Here is a 25,855-nt window from a genome sequence, read left to right as displayed (position 1 = left end):
TTCAATCTGTTGTATTATTCTTGCTTGGGGTTTGTGTCGTGGATTTCTCTTGTCTGGTGTTTGGGGTTGGGTGTTAACCTCCTGTCCTCCCTCCTGTCTGCCACGCCCCATTCCAGATCCTTTCTCACACCTGTCCTACATTTTTCTCCTAATCACTTTGCGTGATTGTTGTGCCATGTTCCTCTTTCAAGCGTTTGTCGTCTGCGTATCTAGTCCTGTTTTTGCTTACCTGTGTTTTTGACCATTCTGCTTGTTTTTTGGATCCCGTCTCTGCCTTAGTGTCAACTACTGTTGGCCTGTTTTGGCCTGCCTTTTTGTGTACCGAACCCTGCCTGGACTGACATTAAACTCTCAAACGCTGACTTCTGAATCCTGCATTTGTGTCCCACCACTTTGTGTCATCAAATTTGACATTTGAAGACTGAGATCTCAATCATTTTGTTGTTTCTCTATATTCTGTCTTAACTTAGACTCTGCTTAACTCCTACGTGAGGAGCAGAGCAGTGCGCCCACACCACCAAGCATGTCGACTGTGATATTCAGCGTCATGTGTTGACTTGAAATCACATCACAGATCATCATCCCATTGTCTCACACAATCCCCAAATCTGAGAAGTAAACAATATCTTGGTTCCAATTCACCTTACAGTGACAAACTGTTTATTGAAGAAGAGACCAGTTTAAGCCACTCCCAAAAATAAACATCAGGCAAAAAGCACCGGCAGTGGAAAGAGTCTAAATACTGTTCTGGTGTGCAGCTGCAAATTCAAATATGGCTTTCATGTTGAATTTGTTTGATAATCTATCACAGATGACAATACTGTTTGCTTTGGCAGTGTTGGATTTGGCATATTTTGACTTTAAATGGCCAACAGCAGACAGTGCAGCCCTGAGATGAACTTGATATCTAAAGATGTGCGCTTGATTCATGTGTTTGTCAGACAGCCTATATTAGGAGTCAGCCGGATAGCACCAGTGGGTTCAGGTGTTGGACTTTGTCAGACCTCGCTGGCGATCTTATCAGTAGGATAGGACGCCTCGCAGGGATCAGCTGCCACATCATCCTGGTTTTCCTTCAGCATTGAGATGACAACTCTGAAAGAGTTACAGTATTGGCTTATGTGACTCTGTTTGGAGAAACTGTGCAATCGCGCAGTGTTCCTTCTGCATCACCAGTTACACAGCTTCATGGAGGAGCAGCACAATATAATGCAGTGCTCAAACAAAAAATACATATATATAAAACCAGGATAAAAGCCACATTCTCCTCTATGATTAAAAAAATGTAAAGCTGAGTGGAAGTTTGGACACTGCGGTAAAACTCATTCCTCTGTGAAAATACGATGACAACACCAACAATCTCAGCGGAAAAATTCATCCTCTCTGACCTACAATTTGTTTTTAAGTCACCAAATACAAATTTCTCAGCGATTGATGAGAAATGTCAATTCTGGCTCACAGAGCCAGTTGATTTTGGGGTTATTGTTGCAGCTGAGTTATGATTGATCAGTTCGTGCAGGTTGTTTCTCTTTTTTTATCAGTTTGGTACCCGGTCGATTCATCGAGTGGCCATTGTGGCAGATATTTTATTGCAAAGCCAGTTACAACGTGTCCTTTGGGAATTGCATTTTTGCTGAGGCTTTGCTTTGTTTATAACCCTCATAGGTTATTTCTTATTATTTTGTATTGCTGTGGCGATAAAGGGCAGAGACTCCTTTGTGAGATACATTTTGTTTGTATATGTGGCTGTATTGTTGCTTTATTTAAATCAAACAGGTAGGGTCATCTTTCACAACCGTCAGTAGTTGTTCTCCTTCCTGACAGAATGGGTTAAAATAAAGTATAGGTGGGTCTCCTTGATCTGAGACTCACAAATTTTCTGTTGGAATGGCCACTCCAACACTTTCTACTAAGATTCTGCTGTGCACCTGTGGTTGTCTTTGAGCCATCGGACATTATGCTCATTTGCATATGGTTGCTTAGCTGCAACATTTGTGCCTCTGTGTATTTGACAGTTCCTTGTTTTGCTTTGTTTTATTTAATTGTCTTTGTTTGTTGGTATGGCAAAAGCAGATGGTCACCTGACTGAGTCTGGGCTGCTTGAGGTTTCTTACATAATAAGAAAAAATAACACTGTTGCTCATAGGGAGGGTAAGATTTAAACCTCAGCTTTCTGGTGATATGTTATGGGGTGGCTTAATGCTCAGTCTTCCTGATGTCATTTGTTGTAAACATCATGCTTCATTATTTGGATGGTGTCTTTGGAATAGGTTCCTCACTTAGGACCAAATAGTTACCTTTGTCGAAAGCATAGGTGTCGAACTGATTCCAGAAATGGCCAAAGTCTGCAGATTTTCTTTGCATCCACAAACTGTGGCAGGTTGGTTTCATGATGACTTGTCCAATATCTTCAAGTGATGTTGATCAGTGAAATCACCTGGTGAAGTTGCAAAGTTGCAAAGAAAACCTACACTCTCAGCCCTTCTGGAATCAGTTTGACACCTTTGGTCTAAACTGTCAGGCTCTGCTCCTCTTTCTCCTGATGATCAGCTGATCTAGTCGCTGTGTCACTGAGCGGCAGTGGGTCTGCCCACCTCCGCTCAGTCCACTGCAGCTGCAAAGCAACAGAGACCTATTGCAGAGCATTGAGCAGAGGGATATCTACAATCCTCCGCGTTCAAACACGCACATGCGATGCCTCCGCGGCTGTTCCCACATTGAATGGCAAACCCCACTCGTGACTCAGTCAGCCTACTTACCCCGTTTGCTGCGCTGAGAAGCCCTGGCGTTGAGAAGTTACATTATTTTGAGGAGTGAGAGCCAATTTTAATGGCAAAATAAAAGAGTCTGTTGCTCTATAAAAAGCCCTCTGTAAAGCTAGGACATCTTTCTACTCATCACTAATTGAAGAAAATAAGAACAACCCCAGGTTTCTTTTCAGCACTGTAGCCAGGCTGACAAAGAGTCAGAGCTCTATTGAGCTGAGTATTCCATTACTTTAACTAGTAATGACTTCATGACTTTCTTTGCTAACAAAATTTTAACGATTAGAGATAAAATTACTCATAACCATCCCAAGACGTATCGTTATCTTGGCTGCTTTCAGTGATGCCGGTATTTGAGTTAGACTCTTTCTCTCCGATTGTTCTGTCTGAGTTATTTTCATTAGTTACTTCATCACAACCATCAACATGTTTATTAGACCCCATTCCTACCAGGCTGCTCAAGGAAGCCCTACCATTATTTAATGCTTCGATCTTAAATATGATCAATCTATCTTTGTTAGTTGGCTATGTACCACAGGCTTTTAAGGTGGCAGTAATTAAACCATTACCTAAAAAAGCCATCACTGACCCAGCTATCTTAGCTAATTATAGGCCAAATCTCCAACCTTCCTTTTCTCTCAAAAATTCTTGAAAGGGTAGTTGTAAAACAGCTAACTGATCATCTGCAGAGGAATGGTCTATTTGAAGAGTTTTCAGTCAGGTTTAGAATTCATCATAGTACAGAACAGCATTAGTGAAGGTTACAAATGATCTTCTTATGGCCTCGGACAGTGGACTCATCTCTGTGCTTGTTCTGTTAGACCTCAGTGCTGCTTTTGATACTGTTGACCATAAAATTTTATTACAGAGATTAGAGCATGCCATAGGATTAAAGGCACTGCGCTGCCGGTGGTTTGACTCATATTTGTTCTAATAGATTACAATTTGTTCATGTAAATGGGGAATCTTCTTCACAGACTAAAGTTAATTATGGAGTTCCACAAGGTTCTGTGCTAGGACCAATTTTATGCCTTTATACATGCTTCCCTAGGCAGTATTATTAGACGTATTGCTTAAATTGTCATTGTTACGCAGATGATACCCAGCTTTATCTATCCATGAAGCCAGAGGACACACACCAATTAGCTAAAACTGCAGGATTGTCTTACAGACATAAAGACATGGATGACCTCTAATTCCTGCTTTTTAAACTCAGATAAAACTGAAGTTATTGTACTTGGCCCCACAAATTTAGAAACATGGTGTCTAACCAGATCCTTACTCTGGCTGGCAGTACCCTGACCTCTAGTAATACTGTGAGAAATCTTGGAGTCATTTTTGCAGGATATGTCATTCAAAGCGCATATTAAACAAATATGTAGGACTGCTTTTTGCATTTACGCAATATCTCTAAAATCAGAAAGGTCTTGTCTCAGAGTGATGCTGAAAAACTAATTCATGCATTTATTTCCTCTAGGCTGGACTATTGTAATTCATATTATCAGGTTGTCCTAAAAGTTCCTAAAAAGCCTTCAGTTAATTCAAAATGCTGCAGCTAGAGTACTGACGGGGACTAGAAGGAGAGAGCATATCTCACCCATATTGGCCTCTCTTCATTGGCTTCCTGTTAATTCTAGAATAGAATTTAAATTCTTCTTCTTACTTATAAGGTTTGAATAATCAGGTCCCTCTTATCTTAGGGACCTCGTAGTACCATATCACCCCAATAGAGCGCTTCGCTCTCAGACTGCAGGCTTACTTGTAGTTCCTAGGGTTTGTAAGAGTAGATGGGAGGCAGAGCCTTCAGCTTTCAGGCTCCTCTCCTGTGGAACCAGCTCCCAATTCAGATCAGGGAGACAGACACCCTCTCTACTTTTAAGATTAGGCTTAAAACTTTCCTTTTTGCTAAAGCTTATAGTTAGGGCTGGATCAGGTGACCCTGAACCATCCCTTAGTTATGCTGCTATAGACGTAGACTGCTGGGGGTTCCCATGATGCACTGTTCTTTCTCTTTTTGCTCTGTATGCACCACTCTGCATTTAATCATTAGTGATCGATCTCTGCTCCCCTCCACAGCATGTCTTTTTCCTGGTTCTCTCCCTCAGCCCCAACCAGTCCCAGCAGAAGACTGCCCCTCCCTGAGCCTGGTTCTGCTGGAGGTTCTTCCTGTTAAAAGAGAGTTTTTCCTTCCCACTGTAGCCAAGTGCTTGCTCACAGGGGGTCGTTTTGACCGTTGGGGTTTTACATAATTATTGTATGGCCTTGCCTTACCATATAAAGCGCCTTGGGGCACTGTTTTGTGTGATTTGGCGCTATATAAAAAAAAATTGATTGATTGATTGAAAATATAGAAACAAAGCAAGAATCGCTTTTTTGTCTCTCCCACAATTTTTTTTTTTCAAAACTGTATTTCAACAAATACATTAACAGTAGGCCTAAACGAACAAAGGCAACATTCACACTATTATCATTATAAATAGAAAGAGATATAAACAAATAAAACTGTACAATAACAAAAGTAAAGGGTTTCTTTAACATTATGTCTTAAAAAAAACTATTCCTTTTGGAGCATGGTAGTTTTCTGACATTTTGTAGAATATATAAGCTTAATACTGCTTATATATTGTTCAAATTCAGCCAGAGGTCCGTGTAAATTCCTTTATAGGCCTCCACATTTATGAATATGGAATTTGCCAAACAATATTAAAAGGTTGATCATGTATTCAGTGATCTCTCCTACGGACAGTGGCAGGTGAAGCGTTTGACTGGAGCGGTACACCTGTCAAATGGTAATATATTAACTCAGGGAGGACAGAAATCTCAGCTGGAGACTCCGGTAAAGTTAGAAAGATGCTCACAGCTCAATAATCTTAAGAGAAACATTGTAGAAAACAACATTAATTTCTAACCTCAGGAAGGTAGAGAATGAGCGACAACCATTATTTTTAAACCTATGAGCCATCTTCTAAGCTGGAAAAATACATTGATCTGAACGAGCAGGCAGCTGAGAAACAGAAGCATAGGGACCGTCTACAAAGAGCAAAAATGAAAAAGACACTACTTTTTGGGTTTTGCACAAATTATTTGATTATGTTCCACGCTGTTGCGTGCGGTTCTGCGGTCCTGCGTGTAACAGTGCCTTGTTGCGTTCTGTCACATTGTGAATGAGGCGAATTGTCTCCACACACACACACACACACCCATATTCATCCTACCATCAGCTGCTGAACAGTTCAGATTGCGCCAGCTTGCTTCTCAAAATCTAGATTAATCTACAGCGGAAGAACTTTGTAACTGCATGCTTAGTTGGGCTCTCCATGGCACAGAGAGGAGGAGGAGACAGAGCGAGCCAGATGTGTGGCTCTACATGGCTCTCGTCTCGCATTGGAACAAGACTTTTAGCTGACTTGGCGTCGCTGTCCTTCAGCATACTGCAGCAATGACACTGAATGTGGTGCAGCAGGGTTTAATTGTGCGCACATCAGAGAAGAACGCTGTCACACACTATTAAGGATCATCACTAATCGAAATGGATCAACACGCTCAGTTGTGACCTCTACGACATGAGGTGAAATGAGAGTGGTGTGTGACATTTGTGGAAGATTTTTTGACAGCCAAAAACATGCTCCATGAAAATCACAGATATCGCGCACCAACACGCACTATTAAGAAACCTATTCAGATGCATTAACTCACGTTAAGAATGTCAGGAATGTGCCAAGAATAACACAAATATGACATTCGTAACGTGTCCTGCCTATGCGTAAACGCAGCATAAGAGAAATGTGCAAAATTTTGTGGACTGCAAGATTGTTCTTTTTGGGTCTAAGGGCCTCAGACAGTTTGTCATGTGATCCCCAAAAACTGACTTCAAGCCACAGTACACTATGAATACAGTGAAGCATAGTGAAGAAAGCATTATAATTTGGGAATGTTTCTAATTCTATAGTGTCAGGCCTATTTATTGCATACCAGGAATCATGCACTTGTCTGAATACATCAAAATACTTGCCTTATGCCGAAGAGGAAATACCCTTGAAATTGGTGTTTCAACAAAATGACGACGCCAAACGTGCCAGTAAGTGAGCCGCATCTTTGTTCCAGACCAACAAGATTAATGTTATGTAGTGGGCAGCCCAATCCTGGGACCTTAATGCAATAGAAAACTTGTGGGGTGACATCAGAAATGTTGTTTGTGAGGCAAAACCAAGAAATGCAGAAATATCTGTTCACAGGTGCTACACGTTGATAGACTCCATGCAGCACAGATGTGAAACAGTTCTCGGAAACAGTGGTTATACAACTAAATATTTGTTCAGTGATTCACAGGAAAACTAAATCTTCAAGCATTGTTCAGTTTATACAGTAAATGTTTGAGTCTGTAAATAAAAATACAGACACTGCTATTTATTTGAACAGCCTAATATTACTTTTTCTTTACTTTCGGGAAAGTTATAATGATTTTGATCATTTTTTTCTAAATGTTTTGAACTTTACTGACTTCTTAAAACACAGTATTTTGAACACAACTGTACCACTACCTACTTTAATTTACTTTGCTAAAGAGGGATTTTTTTTTTTGTCTTTGGCAAAAGTGTGTACTTTGAGTGCTTTTGCAGTTGTATAATGTGCATAATGTTTTTTATATCTATCATTCTTCCCTAACTTATTATTGTGAAAGGATGATTTTCTTTCCTCGCTCCATTTCCCAAACATCAGGCACAGCAGCAGTAGGTGGAACACCTGCAGGAGCGCGCTGATGAGCACTGGAACGAGACTTTTAGCTGACTTGGTGTCACTGTCCTTCTTCAGCATACTGCAGCAATGACACTGAATGTGGTGCAGCAGGGTTTAATTGTGCGCATGTCTATCTCGGTTTCTGTTTCTTACCTCACCTTCATTTTTTCTGGACAAGCTGCGGCCCCATCATTCCATTAGTTTTCAAATGCACACTTTTAATTTGCTCTGAATCTAAACGGTGACATGCAAACACACAGCACTCACTGCTGTAATCCAAAGGATCCTCAAGACGCGTCCCTCGTCGTTTTTCCCACAGATGCCTGCAGCGTCTTGCTCTGACTTTGTGCAAATGATGCTCACATGGCCAGAGGCCGATGGCATCAAAGAGGCTGTGGACGGTCTGCAGTGGATATTTTCTTTCTTCAAACAGCATCGTGTTTCAATTATTCAAAGAGAGAAACATAGTTTTGTCCCTCACTTGATATTCTCTGTTGTCAAATGCAGATAGACAGCATGAAAACACAATAATAATTGAATTTGGTCCTTGTGAGTTTTTCCGTCTGTGGGTTAAGCTGCTGCTTGTGAACGTTTCTCACTGGAAAGTGCTGCGACGCCGTCCTGGTGTGCAGCCGCACAGAGAGTGAAATTGTGATGATTGGAGCTTTCTTCTCTCACTGGACTTAAATGACTAAAACTACACAAGAAATAACTTGTTTTATTACTGAAGTGTACTTGCAAGCTTGTGAAAATGATCAATGTTTGACGAATAAAGATGGTAATTTTGAGAATGGGGGCTGTTTAGAGCAGACTTTGTTTTTCCTTCATGTGGGTTAAATGACATCATGCCAGAGAGTCTGAGCTGCTGCAGCGTGCTGTTAGACGTGGTCATGACTTCAGACAAACGTTCGTCTCGCACTGTCTCAGCCTGTCAAGGCTCCTGGTTGTTTATCTCAGTTTAGACTGGCCTGTTTTTCTCACCCTTTATTTCTTCTTTTGTGTTTATCTCTTTGTTTCTGTGTTGATCTCATCCTCTGCTTGTTTTTTCACCCTCTTTTTTTCAGTTTATCTTACATCTACAGATAGGGTGCATCTGGAAAGTATTAACAGCGCTTCACTTTTTCCACATTTATGTTACAGCCTTATTCCAAAATGGAGTAAATTCTTTTTCTCTCAAAATTCTACTCACAACACCCCATAATGACAACATGATAAAATGTTTTGTTTTTTGTTTTTGTTTTTTAGTAAATTTATTAAAAAAAAAAACTAAGAAATCACATGTACGTAAGTATTCACACCCTTGCACCTTTGGCAGCAATTACAGCCTCAGGTCTTGATGCCACAAGCTTGGCAAGCTTGGGCAGTTTTGCCCATTCCTCTTTGCAGCATCTTTCAAGATCCATCTGGTTGGATGGGGAGCATTGGTGTACAGCCATTTTCAGATCTCTCCAGAGATGTTCAATCAGATTCAGGTCCGGGTCACTCAAGGACATTCACAAAGTTGTTCTGAATCCACTCCTTTGATATCTTGGCTGTGTGCTTAGGGTTATTGTTCTGCTGAAAGACGAACTGTCACCTCAGTCTGAGGTCAAGAGCGCTCTAGAGTAGGTTGTCATCCAGGATGTCTCTGTGCATTGCTGCATTCATCTTTCCCTCAATCCTGACTAGTCTCCCAGTTCCTGCCGCTGAAAAAATCCCCACAGCATGATGCTGCCACCACCATGCTTCACTGTAGGGATGGTGCCTGGTTTCTTCCAAACATGATGCCTGGCATTCACACCAAAGAGTTCAATCTTTATCTCATCAGACCAGAGAATTTTGTTTCTCGTGGTCTGAGAGTCCTTCAGGTGCCTTTTGGCAAACTCCAAGTGGGCTGCCATGTGTCTTTTACCATACAGGCCTGAATGGTGGATTGCTGCAGAGATGACTGTCCTTCTGGAAGGTTCTTCTCTCTCCACAGAGGAATGCTAGAGCGCTGACAGAGTGACCATGGGGGCCTTGATCAGCTCCCTGACTAAGGCCCTTCACTACGATCCCTCAATTTAGACAGGCAGCCAGTTCTATGAAGATTCCTGAAGTGGACTCCAGTTAAGCTGTAGAAACATCTCAAGGATGATCATTGAAAACAGGATACACCTGAGCTCAATACTCAGCTTCATGGCAAAGACTGTGAATACTATGTACATGTGGCTTCTTAGTTTTGTTTTGTTTTTTGTTTTTTTTAATTTGCAAAAAAAACAAAACAAAAAAAAACGTTGTCTTTATGGGGTATTATGTGTACAATTCTGAGGAAAAATTACATCCATTTTTGAATAAGGCTGTAATAAACAAAAATGTGAAAAGTGCAGGGCTGTGAATATTTTCTGGATGCACTGTATATAGATGGTGAGATAAACTCAAAGAAACGGAGTGAGAAATAAATAATGATAAACTGACATAAGCTCAGATGCAAAGAAATAAGATTTCCTTGTTTACCTCACCCCTTTCTTTTCCTTACATTTTTATTTGTTCTCATCTTCTATCTCTGTTTTGGTTTGTGTCACTTATCTCACCTTCTGTGCTTATCTCACCTTCAATCTGAGTTTCTGTGCTTACCTCACCTTCAATCTCAGTTTCTGTGCTGATCTCACGTTCTATCTCTTTTATTGTCCGTATCTCACCTATGTTGTTTTCTGTCTGTATCATGCCTTCTACCTCTTTGTTTTTGTCTTCAAACAAAACAGAGACAGAAGGTGATATACCGATAGAAACAGAGAGAGGGTGACATCTGCAGACGAAGACAGAAAGTGAGAACACAAACTGAGAAACATTCCAACCTGTGTTCTATCTGTGCTGAGACAATGGTGGCCATGGTAGCAGTCGGATCAAGTATTTGGAGGATGACACAAATGGCATGTTAAAATGCTTCACCTCAGGGTAGCTGTGTGGCTGCATCCATACATGTACAGCACACTTTTATGCAACTCACCAGAAAAACAGTCCACTGAAATAACAGTACACACCCAGGTCAAAGTGCACTCTGAAAGGGAATGATGGACCACTAATTGGAGCACTTCGTGTTGCAACTCCTTTGTTTCCTGTGTTTTTGCTTTATGTTCAGATTGCATGCGTGGGTATCATGCATTTTGAGCATGTGCTGGTGTCTGTCTTTTTCTCATGTTTGGTACTTCTGTGTCTCTCAGTCTCATGCTCTGCATTTATCTGCTTCTATCTTTTTGTTTTCTGTCTTTTTTCTTCACTCTTGGTCTTTATATTTATGTGCTTTGGGTCTAAATCTGTCTTTGTATTTGTCTCTGTTTTCTGTCTGTAAGCTCCGTCTGTCTCCATCAGTGTCTCAGTGAAGTAGTGTGGACTTGATCTAGCAGAGTTTCAGACACCTGACCAAGAAAGCTGATGTTGCTTTTCAATTATATTTTGCACGATCATCTGTCACAGAGACAAATGTCAGCCCTTCGGGTCCTGCCTAATTGATATGAGATTAACGCGGACAGTTGGTGAAACACACTTTTGCTGTGTTAGCAGTGGTGGACAGAACACACAGAGACAGAAAGTGGCGAAGATGTCGTGCAGAGTCATGCACTGCAGCAGCTCAGACTTCCCAATGTGATGGTCATCTGGCACGCTGTAATGAATGTTTTGAAACTGCTACTTTTCTCAAAGTTCTAGTTTTTTTTAAGCCAAATAGGCTATTATTTTATATGTGTATTTTAGAAGCCCAAAAGTATTTCAGAAAATGAAAGAATCAAGGAAATTGATTCTGTGCAAAGTAGAGAAGCTTGAATCTTCGACTGGACTGGGTTGCTTGACGCGGAGGACGTTTTGCTTCAAATCGCAGAAGCTTCCTCAGCTAAAATTCTTGCTCTGGAAGTCTGACTTCTGTCTGACTCTATCTTGTAGAGAAGAATATTCAAGCAACCCAGTCCAGTCGAAGATTCAAGCTTCTCTACTATGGATACCACCTGGACAACTGAGAGCCTACACAGAAACATTCTGTGCAAAGACGAGTCTTCTGATGGATGATTGTGACTGTGAGTCAGTCTGCAGGGCCAAACATTGACCACATCTGTCACTCGTGCACTTATTGCTTTTGCTTTGTTGCACTGGATGCATGCTGTTATTTTCATGTACATTACCTTATTTTTTTTTTTTATAAACTGCATTAAATTCCATAATCTAAATGTAATTTATGGTTGGCATGTCTCTCCCCCTCCCTAACTTAGTTTATCTCACGATCCCTGCTGTTGTTGAAATAAAGCCTGCTTCATTGTTTGACTAATTCTAAATACAACAAATGTCTTATAGTCAGATATTCACAGTGCATTTCAGCATTTGTGTGCACAGAGGTTGCATGCTCTTGTGCACCACTCCTCCACGCCTCTGTCCTCATCTCCCTCCCTTGCTCCTATCCACTCCTTCTCTTCTTCCCTCCCTTCACTCTGCAGTGAGGAGGCGTGCCTGTAAGAGCGAGTGAGAGCCACAAACTGTCAGAGAAGAGCCCAGTTTGTTCTGCCTGCTCTTCCAGCTTTCATGTGCCTCCTCTTGGAAGCGGGAGGAGAGGACACAAAGAGATCAGCAGCACCTCCTGACTTCTCTTCATCTTTAAATCAACTTGCAAAAATTTTGAGTCCTTCTGAAGATCAGGCGAGAGCCTGAAAGACTTCATGGATCCTCGCAACTCTGAGGCCAGTTCGCGGTTACATCTCATCCCTTCTTACTCTCACCCAGAGTGGATTTAGGGAGCGTAGCGGGCAGTAGGCGGGTGCAGGGATGCACCCGGCCTGTGCATTTGGGGCCGGCGTGGAGCTGGAGTGGGCACAAGGGAACTGGAGCTTAGAACCCGGTGGCACAACTGGTGTCACTGGCGGTCCTGATGGGGAGGAGGCCGACTCAGGCTCCGGGTTCGGGTCGGGGGAATGGTGGCACAGAGTGGGCTGAGGGTGGAGCGATGCTGAGTGCCATTTGGGAAACAGAGGGGCTGCAGACAGTGGGCATCGTGGTGCTGGTCTTTGCATCCATCAAGCTGCTGCACCTTCTGGGGCTCATCAGCTTCTCAGAGGGTAAGACACACAAGGAGGAGCCAGGTTCTTCAAAAACAACCAAACTTTGGAGATTAAGGTTCACACATCAACGCGGGAAATACTCACTATGGTACTGGAAAAGAAGGAAAAACTTGAGCAAAGAAAGCTCCACCAGATTCTGGAGCTCTGACTGGGAGGGAAGTTGGGATTTTTTCTTCTTCCAATCCTTGTGCCATCATGTGGTCAGTGCGAGGCAAATTTATGGCTTTGAAGAAACTGCAGTGATTGCAGCTTAAGACTTAAACGCTGTGTTTCACATGCATGAAAAGCCACTGTGCACGTTAAAGCGAGTGCTTCAACCAGTGGCGTCGGACTGAAAATAAACAGTTCAGTTTGAACCTTCTGCAGCTGTCTCATTACCGGAGAGCCACTGTAGTAAGCAGTTTGAGCTCAAAACCAGCTCATCCATCAGCAGACTGTTGGTAAACATGCTTCATCTCCTCATTAGGAAAATAAATCAGATACATTCAGTTCCTGCTGTATGTACCAGAGTAGAGAAGGTCAAGAAACTTAATAAGGTAGGGTTAGTTGTGGTGAGATGGAAAAATGAGTGATCTCTCCTAAGTGTTGTGAGCCTCATTTCCCTGAAAAAGCAGCCAGGAAAAAGTTTCCGTCTGCATGTCAAATTGCAGCCGACGTCATGTTGATATCCAGAAGAAGATATCCAGGCGTCACGTCAAGTGTGTTAAGTGCTGTTTTACTTAGAGATGTCATGAGAGTGTTGTAGATTACCTGCTCCAGTCAGTCAGGTTGGTACTGGAATTCTGGAAAGGTTGGTTGTTGTGTTCCACAGACAAAAGGGAAAGTGAGAAGTGGCAAGAAGTGAAATCTAGAAATGGTGTCATTCCATCGCAGATACAACATTTAGACAGCAACCATTTTTTTGTTTGTGCTTTTGCATATTTGTGGCGAAGCTGCAGCTGGAATTTTGCATCCAACTCTTCTCTCTGGTGTTGGGCAAGAAAAATGTTGCGCAGCTCACAGCATTGAGAAGCCTATAACTCCAGAACTGCCTACTTGACACATATTTAATACATACTATCATATATTCTTTGTATTTCGTTATGGTTGGAAATGAAGTTCCATGACTTGGAAATGTTCATGTATCCATGCCTTGATGTGCTAAAAGAAAACTGGCTGGAAAAGTGATTAGATTAGTTTAGACAGAACTTTATTGATCCCTAGGAAGACTCCCTCAGGGAAATTGAGCTTCCAGCAGCATTGTACAGCAGCACACAGGGTAAGAAGCACACAGAGTATCAAAAGATGACTACTCTTAAGAATCTCTAGACTTGTCTAATTATTTATGGCCTCTGAAAATGCAGTAAATGTGTATTAAAACAGTGATTTGAAGTGGTAAGCGCACACCCCATACTCTTAAGTTCACCTCCATTGTGGTGGTGTATAGGGGCAAAATCACCATCCAAATACTTATGGACCAAATATGTATGTTCCTTTTTTTTCTTTTTTCTTTTTTTTTTTTGTCCTGAGATGTTTAGGAAGAGGATGTGAAATAGCTGGTTTTTGGTGTAAAATGCAGAAGACGAAATTTCAGGGACCAATTGAAGGTTCTTTCAGATGTGCTGAATCAGGAGCACAACCTTGTTTAAAGCCAAAAGCTGAAAAAGCTGAGATGTCCATACTGGATGAATGGCAGAACAGGAAACAATACAACAAATTTTTTTTTTGTCCACAATGTGGCAATTTACCTTTGGATTTACCACAAAGTCATGTTGTAAAAATGCCATCCGTCATCACAGCACACTTTTTATGATATACATTCTACGAAATAACTCAACTCCCACAAGCCAACGTGAAACACCTATCACACCTATACTGCAAAGTCAGGAGAACACTGGATCCTGACTTCATTTCTAACTCTGCAACACTTGGGACAAAGGATTTCTTATTGATATTGGCGATCGATAATGTCTCCCTGGGTTTGAAATTAAAAATTTTCTGGATAGCAGTGAGATGGGTCATTAATAACTCAGAGAGTAATGGCAAGAATTAAATGTGCAGCAGCTGCAGTTTGCCAAGTTGAAAGTGGTTATTTTAGCATGTCCATTACTGAGATACAGACTGAAGATAGAAAAGTTTTAATCTCTCTCTCGCTTAAAAAAAACCTCTGTTTGTGGAAATGATGCCGAGTTTCTCATCCGGGATGCAGATTTAGAGTAGAAACCTCCAAATCTCCTGAGAGAACATGTGCAGGGAGCATCCTCTGCATATCATGTGTACTGTTTTTGACACACTTGGCTTCAGCATCAGCTGGCAGCAAAGGAAGGAACTGTTATTTTGTCGAGGTTGAGTCAAAGCGGGCCACACGTGGCATTCATATGTGGGGTTCATGTGTGCCCCACAGGAATTATGCCATGGAGGAACATGATGGTGATCATCTGCCAGCTGCAGGAGTGTGACAGCATGATAATGCAGAGGTACCTTCCAGGCAGTCCTGCAGGGATGTGAAGCTGGACCACTCCCAGTGCGAAAGCTCTGAAATCCACGATGGAGTGGGGCATTAGTGGATTCAGGTGCCCAGAGAAATGCATGTGCTCCACCATCATCTACTCCATAGTAGGTGGATGTGGGGCACTTTCTCCTCAGGGATGGTTCCACTGGCTGGAATGTACTAAAGGTTTCCTGAGTTGGAACTCTGCATCTCAGTTGTTCACAGAGGTGTGTATAGAAGTGGCTAGGGGGTGAGCAACACCCAATAACGCCGCTCCAGACCCAGAGAGATGAGCTATTTGAGCACTTCAGCCACACTCTGGCCACCCTGCTTGTCTTCCTCACCTGCCAGCTCAGCATGACATTAGGTGCCCTTGGTCCTGTGGTCATACTGGACTCACTGGTGGCACTCAGGTTTGGGCAGGCACTCTGGACATCTGTAGAATTTGAGTTTGGAGGAAACACAAATGAGACCAATGGAGACTTCAAATTAGACTTTTGGGGTAGGTGCTTGATCCTTTGATACCTGTTAAAACTCATTTGGGCCTTTTTTTTTTTCTTAAATTGAAGCTTGCATGTGTCCCAATTAACGCTTCCAATTAAGGATGATGTATTTCACTGCAGCCTCACAGCGGTTCATGATAGTATTAAGAAAAGTACATTAATCTATTGGTTCTTGACGGGGGCACGAAATAAAAGCATGAGCCTGGGCCGACAATAACTGACTGTGGAAGAGATTATGAACTAATGGGATTTAGTTATTTCAGAGGGAATTTGTTATGCTACAGTCGTTTATTCTCACATCTCCTAATCTGATTTAGTAGGATACTATGTGGCATCATGAAGTACTGTGGTACATACAGTCAAGAGGCTCTACTGCCTGTTCCTTCTATTTGTATTCTTCCCACAATCGAGCACAGGCCCATTTCTATATATTGCTGAGCAAGCTTTAAAGGCTGCGCGTTTATCAGACTGTCACACAATAAATAAAAGCCAACACCCCAATCCCACACAGTCAACAATGCACACGATTAGTCAGGTCCATAAGTATTTGAACAGGCACATTTGTACTTTGCCTGTGTAAATCACCACCGTGGACTTGAAATTAGATAAAGTTGTGCTTGTTGCACAGATTTTCAGCTTTGATGAAAGATGACATGTCATGAAAAAAAATTGCAGTAATTTCAAATACTTGATGTAACATTTTTTGCTAATCTCCTTGAATAACCCAAAGACAAATGGAACCTGTGTGGTCTTGGATTAATAGGATGAATAAATGGAATAGTTTTGTCAGTGTTGAATGCATGGTCTCCAAAGTAACGGTCAAACAATGTTGACATTTATTAGATTCTATGACGTGACATACGTTACCTCGTAACGTGATAACTAAGCATGACACATGGGTGCAAACGATTCCTGTTTAAAATCCTATTAACCAATAATTTGCATTACTTTTTAGCAGAATTGAAGCAACTTGAACTTTTGACCCCTGTACAAACTGACCTTGGTCACCATTCTTGCTGTTTTTACCCCATAACTCCATAACATTTAGTGATAGATAGTCTAAAATATACCTTTTTGCAGGCTTTGTGATCAGCCAAATAATGTGGTGTAGTTTTCAATATGATTGGGGTATTTTTAAATTTTGACCCCTGTGTAATTCTTCAGTTGACCCTACCTGGCTGCCTATTGAAAGTTCAAATGGCCAGCCATTTTTTCATGTCTAAAGAGTATTTGTATCGTATTTCGTGCTTGCATCACCATTTGAAGGTTTCCTCTGTAACTGTTCTGTTACCTGCTGCACTACTTGTGTGGTTAGTTGTGCAGAAAATGTTTTAGATCTTCTGTTACAGTTTACACTTTGAAAGAGCTTTTTGGGTCTTGAAGGTGGGATGCGCTCTAACCAACACCAATTCAAAGCAGGTTTACACTGCTAGTTCAAAGATAACTCTGTTATTGATATCTACATTTCTTTTCTTAAGGCAATTTTGTTGATTAAAAAGAGAGAGAGAGAGAGAGAGAAATTAGAAGCCGTAAAATACGGAAGCTTGTTCTCATTTTGTGAAGTGCAGATGTGTGCACATTTGAAGTGCACGGGCTGTTTATAGACGCTGGTAAAACTGCGCTGCCACTTTACAGGATTGTTTTTGTTCACTTACACATCCATCAGAGTGAATCACTGGATAGAAGGGTGTGATATGGATAGTTGCAGTGACTACCTGAGGAAGAAGGTGCTGGATGCAGACTGTATTCTTAAAGCTGCGGATGTATAGATGATGTGATAATTGGACGCCTTTTGTGCATCAGCATTGAGCAAAACCATATAATATAGCATTTCAGTTCACCTCAAACCTCTGGATGGATTAAAAGCTGCATTCATTTGTTTTATTTTATTTATTTATTTTTTTTTTGGCCAATCAAGGCCGTGTCAGCACATTCAGAACTTCAATAAGACAACAAAGTGTTATAATAATCATGTTGCCGCATGAGTCCAGCAGCCATTGGTTTCCATAATGAAGCCAAAAACATGGGTTTCATGAATAATGTAGAAGAGCTTGCAAACAGTACTGGTAAGAGTTCTGAGCTGTTTTTCCAAATGACATCAGTGTACCAGGCTTTGGAGTACTCATTTCCATGGATGGAAAAGCAAAAATGTGTTGTTGGACCATCTGCGCACTGTTGTGACCGGGAGTGACATGTTTAGCCGCATGTTCTCCTTGAATTGCTGGCTGTCTGAGTGGTGTCCAAAAAATGAGGTGGGCTTCATAGATAATTGGCAAAGCTTCTGGGGAAAACCTGGTCTTGTTAGGAGAGACGGCATCCATCCCACTTTGGATGGAGCAGCTCTCATTTCTAGAAATCTGGCTAATTTTCTTAAATCCTCCAAACCGTGACTATCCAGGGTTGGGACCAGGAAGCAGAGTTGTAGTCTTACACACCTCTCTGCAGCTTCTCTCCCCCTGCCATCCCCTCATTACCCCATCCCCGTAGAGACGGTGCCTGCTCCCAGACTACCAATAACCAGCAAAAATCTATTTAAGCATAAAAATTCAAAAAGAAAAAATAATATAGCACCTTCAACTGCACCACAGACTAAAACAGTTAAATGTGGTCTATTAAACATTAGGTCTCTCTCTTCTAAGTCCCTGTTGGTAAATGATATAATAATTGATCAACATATTGATTTATTCTGCCTAACAGAAACCTGGTTACAGCAGGATGAATATGTTAGTTTAAATGAGTCAACACCCCCGAGTCACACTAACTGTCAGAATGCTCGTAGCACGGGCCGGGGCGGTGGATTAGCAGCAATCTTCCATTCCAGCTTATTAATTAATCAAAAACCCAGACAGAGCTTTAATTCATTTGAAAGCTTGTCTCTTAGTCTTGTCCATCCAAATTGGAAGTCCCAAAAACCAGTTTTATTTGTTATTATCTATCGTCCACCTGGTCGTTACTGTGAGTTTCTCTGTGAATTTTCAGACCTTTGTCTGACTTAGTGCTTAGCTCAGATAAGATAATTATAGTGGGCGATTTTAACATCCACACAGATGCTGAGAATGACAGTCTTAACACTGCATTTAATCTATTATTAGACTCTATTGGCTTTGCTCAAAAAGTAAATGAGTCCCACCCACCACTTTAATCATATCTTAGATCTTGTTCTGACTTATGGTATGGAAATAGAAGACTTAACAGTATTCCCTGAAAACTCCCTTCTGTCTGATCATTTTTTAATAACATTTACATTTACTCTGATGGACTACCCAGCAGTAGGGAATAGTTTCATTACACTAGAAGTCTTTCAGAAAGCGCTGTAACTAGGTTTAAGGATATGATTCCTTCTTTATGTTCTCTAATGCCATATAACAACACAGTGCAGAGTAGCTACCTAAACTCTGTAAGGGAGATAGAGTATCTCGTCAATAGTTTTACATCCTCATTGAAGACAGCTTTGGATGCTGTAGCTCCTCTGAAAAAAGAGAGCTTTAAATCAGAAGTGTCTGACTCCATGGTATAACTCTCAAACTCGTAGCTTAAAGCAGATAACCCGTAAGTTGGAGAGGAAATGGCGTCTCACTAATTTAGAAGATCTTCACTTAGCCTGGAAAAAAGAGTCTGTTGCTCTATAAAAAAGCCCTCCGTAAAGCTAGGACATCTTTCTACTCATCACTAATTGAAGAAAATAAGAACAACCCCAGGTTTCTTTTCAGCACTGTAGCCAGGCTGACAAAGAGTCAGAGCTCTATTGAGCTGAGTATTCCATTAACTTTAACTAGTAATGAGTTCATGACTTTCTTTGCTAACAAAATTTTAACTATTAGAGAAAAAATTACTCATAACCATCCCAAAGACGTATCGTTATCTTTGGCTGCTTTCAGTGATGCCGGTATTTGGTTAGACTCTTTCTCTCCGATTGTTCTGTCTGAGTTATTTTCATTAGTTACTTCATCCAAACCATCATCATGTTTATTAGACCCCATTCCTACCAGGCTGCTCAAGGAAGCCCTACCATTATTTAATGCTTCGATCTTAAATATGATCAATCTATCTTTGTTAGTTGGCTATGTACCACAGGCTTTTAAGGTGGCAGTAATTAAACCATTACTTAAAAAGCCATCACTTGACCCAGCTATCTTAGCTAATTATAGGCCAATCTCCAACCTTCCTTTTCTCTCAAAAATTCTTGAAAGGGTAGTTGTAAAACAGCTAACTGATCATCTGCAGAGGAATGGTCTATTTGAAGAGTTTCAGTCAGGTTTTAGAATTCATCATAGTACAGAAACAGCATTAGTGAAGGTTACAAATGATCTTCTTATGGCCTCAGACAGTGGACTCATCTCTGTGCTTGTTCTGTTAGACCTCAGTGCTGCTTTTGATACTGTTGACCATAAAATTTTATTACAGAGATTAGAGCATGCCATAGGTATTAAAGGCACTGCGCTGCGGTGGTTTGAATCATATTGTCTAATAGATTACAATTTGTTCATGTAAATGGGGAATCTTCTTCACAGACTAAAGTTAATTATGGAGTTCCACAAGGTTCTGTGCTAGGACCAATTTTATTCACTTTATATATGCTTCCCTTAGGCAGTATTATTAGACGGTATTGCTTAAATTTTCATTGTTACGCAGATGATACCCAGCTTTATCTATCCATGAAGCCAGACGACACACACCAATTAGCTAAACTGCAGGATTGTCTTACAGACATAAAGACATGGATGACTCTAATTTCCTGCTTTTAAACTCAGATAAAACTGAAGTTATTGTACTTGGCCCCACAAATCTTAGAAACATGGTGTCTAACCAGATCCTTGCTGTGGATGGCATTACCCTGACCTCTAGTAATACTGTGAGAAATCTTGGAGTCATTTTTGATCAGGATATGTCATTCAAAGCGCATATTAAACAAATATGTAGGACTGCTTTTTTGCATTTACGCAATATCTCTAAAATCAGAAAGGTCTTGTCTCAGAGTGATGCTGAAAAACTAATTCATGCATTTATTTCCTCTAGGCTGGACTATTGTAATTCATTATTATCAGGTTGTCCTAAAAGTTCCCTAAAAAGCCTTCAGTTTAATTCAAAATGCTGCAGCTAGAGTGCTGACGGGGACTAGAAGGAGAGAGCATATCTCACCCATATTGGCCTCTCTTCATTGGCTTCCTGTTAATTCTAGAATAGAATTTAAAATTCTTCTTCTTACTTATAAGGTTTTGAATAATCAGGTCCCATCTTATCTTAGGGACCTCGTAGTACCATATCACCCCAATAGAGCGCTTCGCTCTCAGACTGCAGGCTTACTTGTAGTTCCTAGGGTTTGTAAGAGTAGAATGGGAGGCAGAGCCTTCAGCTTTCAGGCTCCTCTCCTGTGGAACCAGCTCCCAATTCAGATCAGGGAGACAGACACCCTCTCTACTTTTAAGATTAGGCTTAAAACTTTCCTTTTTGCTAAAGCTTATAGTTAGGGCTGGATCAGGTGACCCTGAACCATCCCTTAGTTATGCTGCTATAGACGTAGACTGCTGGGGGGTTCCCATGATGCACTGTTTCTTTCTCTTTTTGCTCTGTATGCACCACTCTGCATTTAATCATTAGTGATCGATCTCTGCTCCCCTCCACAGCATGTCTTTTTCCTGGTTCTCTCCCTCAGCCCCAACCAGTCCAGCAGAAGACTGCCCCTCCCTGAGCCTGGTTCTGCTGGAGGTTTCTTCCTGTTAAAAGGGAGTTTTTCCTTCCCACTGTAGCCAAGTGCTTGCTCACAGGGGGTCGTTTTGACCGTTGGGGTTTTACATCATTATTGTATGGCCTTGCCTTACAATATAAAGCGCCTTGGGGCAACTGTTTGTTGTGATTTGGCGCTATATAAAAAAAAAAATTGAATTGAATTGAATTGAATTGTTTATGTTGTAGAGGGTTCATTCCTTCTCCTGACTGAAATTTGCAATGTTCCCATAAAAGAATGACTGACTGAGCATAATTCAGTTACCCAGTAAGTATGATCAGTGAGATGCATTCAACTAAAGAGAACTGGGATACATGAATGAAGTAGTGCCTGTCTGGCTCTGCGGTGAACCATACACATTACGATGACTGGTTTCCTGAAGGAAGAAGAAATGGACCACAGAGGTTGACTCGTACCAAATCTGTGCAAGTATTTGTAGTATGCACTGTTGAACAGAATAGAAACTTTAACCCATCCTAATTACAGTTAGACACAATCTAACCACTAGGAGCAGTGGGCAGAAATAGTCTGGCACCTGGGGACCAACTCCAGATGTAGACACTGCCTTGGTCAGGGGCAGAAAAGAAGCAGACCCTAAATAAGCCAGAGTGCCCGGAGGAAACCCACGCAGACATGGGGAGAACATGCGAACTGCACACAGAAAGGCCGGGAATCTATCCCACAACCTTCGTGCTGTGAGGCACCAGTGCTAACCACTAAGCCACCGTGCTGCCGAAACAGAGACCATGTGCGACTTTTGGCAAAGAGAGATTTAAGGCATTTTAACAATACCAGCAGTCATGAAGCCAACATACACTGAAAAAATATAAATGCTACGCTTTAGTTTTTTCCTCCGTTTTTCATGAGTTGAACTCAAAATTCTAAAACATTTTCTATGTACACAAGACCTATTTCTCTCAAATATTATTCACATTCCTACAGTCAGCATGCCAATTGCATGCTCCCTTGAAACGTGCAACATCTGTGGCATTGTACTGTGTGATAAAACTGCACATTTCAGAGTGGCCTTTTAGTGTGGCCAGCCTAAGGCACACCTGTGCAATAACCATGCTGTGTAATCAGCATCTTGATGTGCTTGATGTGCTTGTGACTTTGTGTCATCTTGATTTGTGAACAATATTTGAGAGAAATAGATCTTCTAGAGTTCAGCTCATGAAAAATGGGAGCAAAAACAAAAGTGCTGCATTTATATTTTTCTTCAGTGTAGCTATGTCACATAAAATTTCTATTTTATTGGTGCCTTCAATTATTATCCATTTTCAATACCTGCTGACTCCAGTTGAGGGTCATGGGGGGCTGGAGCCTATCCAGCAGTCATAGGACAATAAGCAGGGTACACCCTGGGCAGGATGCCAGTCTGACACAAAATATTTATTTATTTTTGTTTAAACTACCAGATTTCCATCGTTGGAATCCTTTTCAGATTTAAATAATTTTAAATGCTGAGTTAAAGTCCTGTTAGTCATCTGCCATCTGAGCCTGCTAAATTTTTCTTTGGTTGATTTATGTGGAACAGTATACTTTCCTTGAGAATTTTGTCTCACTTGATATATTTCTGTACAACAGGTTTTCAACTACTTTGTACATTTTTTTTTTGCTGTGCTGCAAGACATGAATAAAATTAGTATTTGAAAGACTCCTTTCAGATATTCGTAATACACATCAATGCGGTTCTTTTCCAAACATCAGAAGGAATAAATCCATTAATGCACTTTCCTGAGTGACTTTGTGTCAGACTGATGATTCAGTCCAAGTGAGTCATAAATACACTCTCCTCTTGCTTTTTAACGTGAAAGCTATGAACTGTCCAGTTCTTCCGATGCTGATCCTCAGCATAAAACTCAACTCAGATAAAACTGAAGTTATTGTACTTGGCCCCACAAATCTTAGAAACATGATGTCTATCCAACATCCATGGACAGAAGACCTTGCTTCCATGCAGGAATGACAGTCTTTCAATCAGACTCTATTTTATTATGTTTTTAACACTTCCAAGTGACAAATGATTGCAATTAAAAGTATATGCTACACTTAGATTCCTTCAGATTCCAATAAAGGCTTTGGCCAACTCATGGCAATAAGAAAGTGTGCACTCACTCATAAATAATTTTGGCATGCAGCGCCCCAAGTGCAGTCACTCGTACAGTTCAGAACACTAGAGGATGGCGTTTTAGTTGAGTCAAACATTAATTTTTTACATGCAGTGATGTTGACCTTTCATATCGCCACTGACATCTTGAAATGAGCAGTGCACAATAAGCTCAAGGGAGTTATCGAGCTTCAACCTGCCACGTTTTCAACCCAAAAAGTGCCGCAAATGAATACAATAGCGCATTCGGATCATCACAATCACTGTTCACAGCTGGAAAGTCTCAAAATAATCACCATCAAAGTCAATGTCTGAAGAAATGACAGATTGAAGCAGTTTTTAGTTGAGGAACCCCAGATTGACAAAGTGACCTGCTCCCAAAATTCCCTTTAAACTGTGATTAACATTTTCTGGGAATTACCATATTTCCAGATACAGATAATATTGTTACACTGAGTTGACATATTTGACAACAAATAAGGTGTATTACAGATATGTGGAAATATTTTGGAAGCATGTTGGGGTCAATAACTCATTGACAAAGTCCGGCCCATGCTTCACCGTCCATCCCACAAACTTGCCTCTGAAGCATTGGTTACTAATGTTGGGTTAAGATTTAACATGGTCATTAAGCTTCTGTAGTTGAGTAAGTGATCATTTAAAGACTTCTATGAATGTCCAATGTTGTTGTTGATATTGAATTGACCTCCGGAATGAGAGGATTTCATTCAAAATCGAAATGGTATTGACGAACCAGTGGCACATGTAGATAATCATTGGCTTTACCCTCTTAATAGAATTTTACTACTTCTACCAGTGGTTATTTACTCCACTTGTTTTGTTTATTGGTGAATTAATTACTAAACATGATTCCGCAAGATGTATTTTCTTCCAAAGGTCAACACAAAACATTCAATTTTGGATAAAAAAAAAAAAAGAGGATACATTCAATACTTAAGTTTCACTTGTTTGGAATCATGCAAACGATTAAACCAGTGAATGCATGACCTTGTAATTTTTTAGGAGATAAAACATAATTTCTCACAGGCAGAGTAATGAGTTTCAACCTTGCATGACCTCATTTGGTCCTTAATCACAGAGTAGTTATACAATCTGCAGTAAATGAATTAGCATGATGAGAAGGCAAGAGGTGAGTACTTGTGAAGAACTCCATTAACGTTCTTTACATAATAGTTTCACGATTAAATTAAATTAAATTTTGATCAGGGCAGTATTTTCCTTGACCCAACTTTTACACCATCTGGCTGCTATATATCATCTAAGAACTTCTTCGTCAGGTTCTTCTTCGGAGCCACCACAAAAAGACTCATGGTTTGACAAGTTTTTATCCAAAAATATAAAAATTGCGGGTCCATGTAGACTTCACATCATTGAGGAACAAGAACCAAGCAAACATCCATGGATTAAATTTTTGTTGTAAAGAAACTGATGAGTTGGACTCATCAGATAGAAATGTGACATCATCCACCTTTCAGCAAACTCTCCATCACTATGGCCTGAAAGGATGTTGATCACACAGGAAGCAATTCATCCAAAAATGACATTCATAAAAGGCTCCGTCTTTGGCATGGTTATCAACTTTGACTTTTTGATGTTTTTGGATTAATTCTCCCTGGCTGGCAGCCATTGTGATGGATTGCTCTGTTAGTGATGATCCATGTCACTTTTCTGTCTGATGCCACCACCATCTTCACCAGTTCCTTAGTTGTAATCCTGTGGAATATGTGCAATTGGAGAAAACTGAGGTTGATATTGTAAATGTGGAAGATTTACCATCTGCAAACATCTTAAGATTGATTGTTCTCAGTCACATCAATGCTGTTTATGTAGGAGCTTTGACAAAGTTGATGTCATAATTGGGGCTTGTGGGGTTTTGGGGAGTTTTGTTAATTCAATCTGTTGTATTATTCTTGCTTGGGGTTTGTGTCGTGGATTTCTCTTGTCTGGTGTTTGGGGTTGGGTGTTAACCTCCTGTCCTCCCTCCTGTCTGCCACGCCCCATTCCAGATCCTTTCTCCACACCTGTCCTACATTTTCTCCTAATCACTTTGCGTGATTGTTGTGCCATGTTCCTCTTTCAAGCGTTTGTCGTCTGCGTATCTAGTCCTGTTTTTGCTTACCTGTGTTTTGACCATTCTGCTTGTTTTTTGGATCCCGTCTCTGCCTTATGTGTCAACTACTGTTGCCTGTTTTGGCCTGCCTTTTTGTGTACCAAACCCTGCCTGGACTGACATTAAACTCTCAAACGCTGACTTCTGAATCCTGCATTTGTGTCCCACCACTTTGTGTCATCAAATTTGACATTTGAAGACTGAGATCTCAATCATTTTGTTGTTTTCTCTATATTCTGTCTTAACTTAGACTCTGCTTAACTCCTACGTGAGGAGCAGAGCAGTGCGCCCACACCACCAAGCATGTCGACTGTGATATTCAGCGTCATGTGTTGACTTGAAATCACATCACAG

General features: G+C 40.9%; 1 protein-coding gene across 5 annotated transcripts in view; it reads left to right on the top strand.

The window, feature by feature from the left end:
* The window catches only part of kcnip4 (Kv channel interacting protein 4), a 278,035-nt gene that overhangs the window by 207,054 nt on the left and 45,126 nt on the right, over nucleotides 1-25,855 (top strand). Inside the window, exon 1 of one of the 5 annotated variants that reach the window (XM_034164693.1) lies at nucleotides 12,420-12,559. The exons of the other annotated variants lie outside the window; for them this stretch is intronic. Within the exon in view, the coding sequence (XP_034020584.1) occupies nucleotides 12,448-12,559 (112 nt within the window). The 5' untranslated portion in view covers nucleotides 12,420-12,447. Of the gene's footprint in view, nucleotides 1-12,419; nucleotides 12,560-25,855 lie in introns of those variants that run through there. 5 annotated transcript variants of the gene reach the window in all.

Source organism: Thalassophryne amazonica, chromosome 23 (assembly GCF_902500255.1).
Source record: "Thalassophryne amazonica chromosome 23, fThaAma1.1, whole genome shotgun sequence".
Lineage (NCBI taxonomy): Eukaryota > Metazoa > Chordata > Actinopteri > Batrachoidiformes > Batrachoididae > Thalassophryne > Thalassophryne amazonica.
The sequence above is the reverse complement of the archived record's forward strand: the minus strand, read 5'-3'. Positions and strand labels throughout refer to the sequence as shown.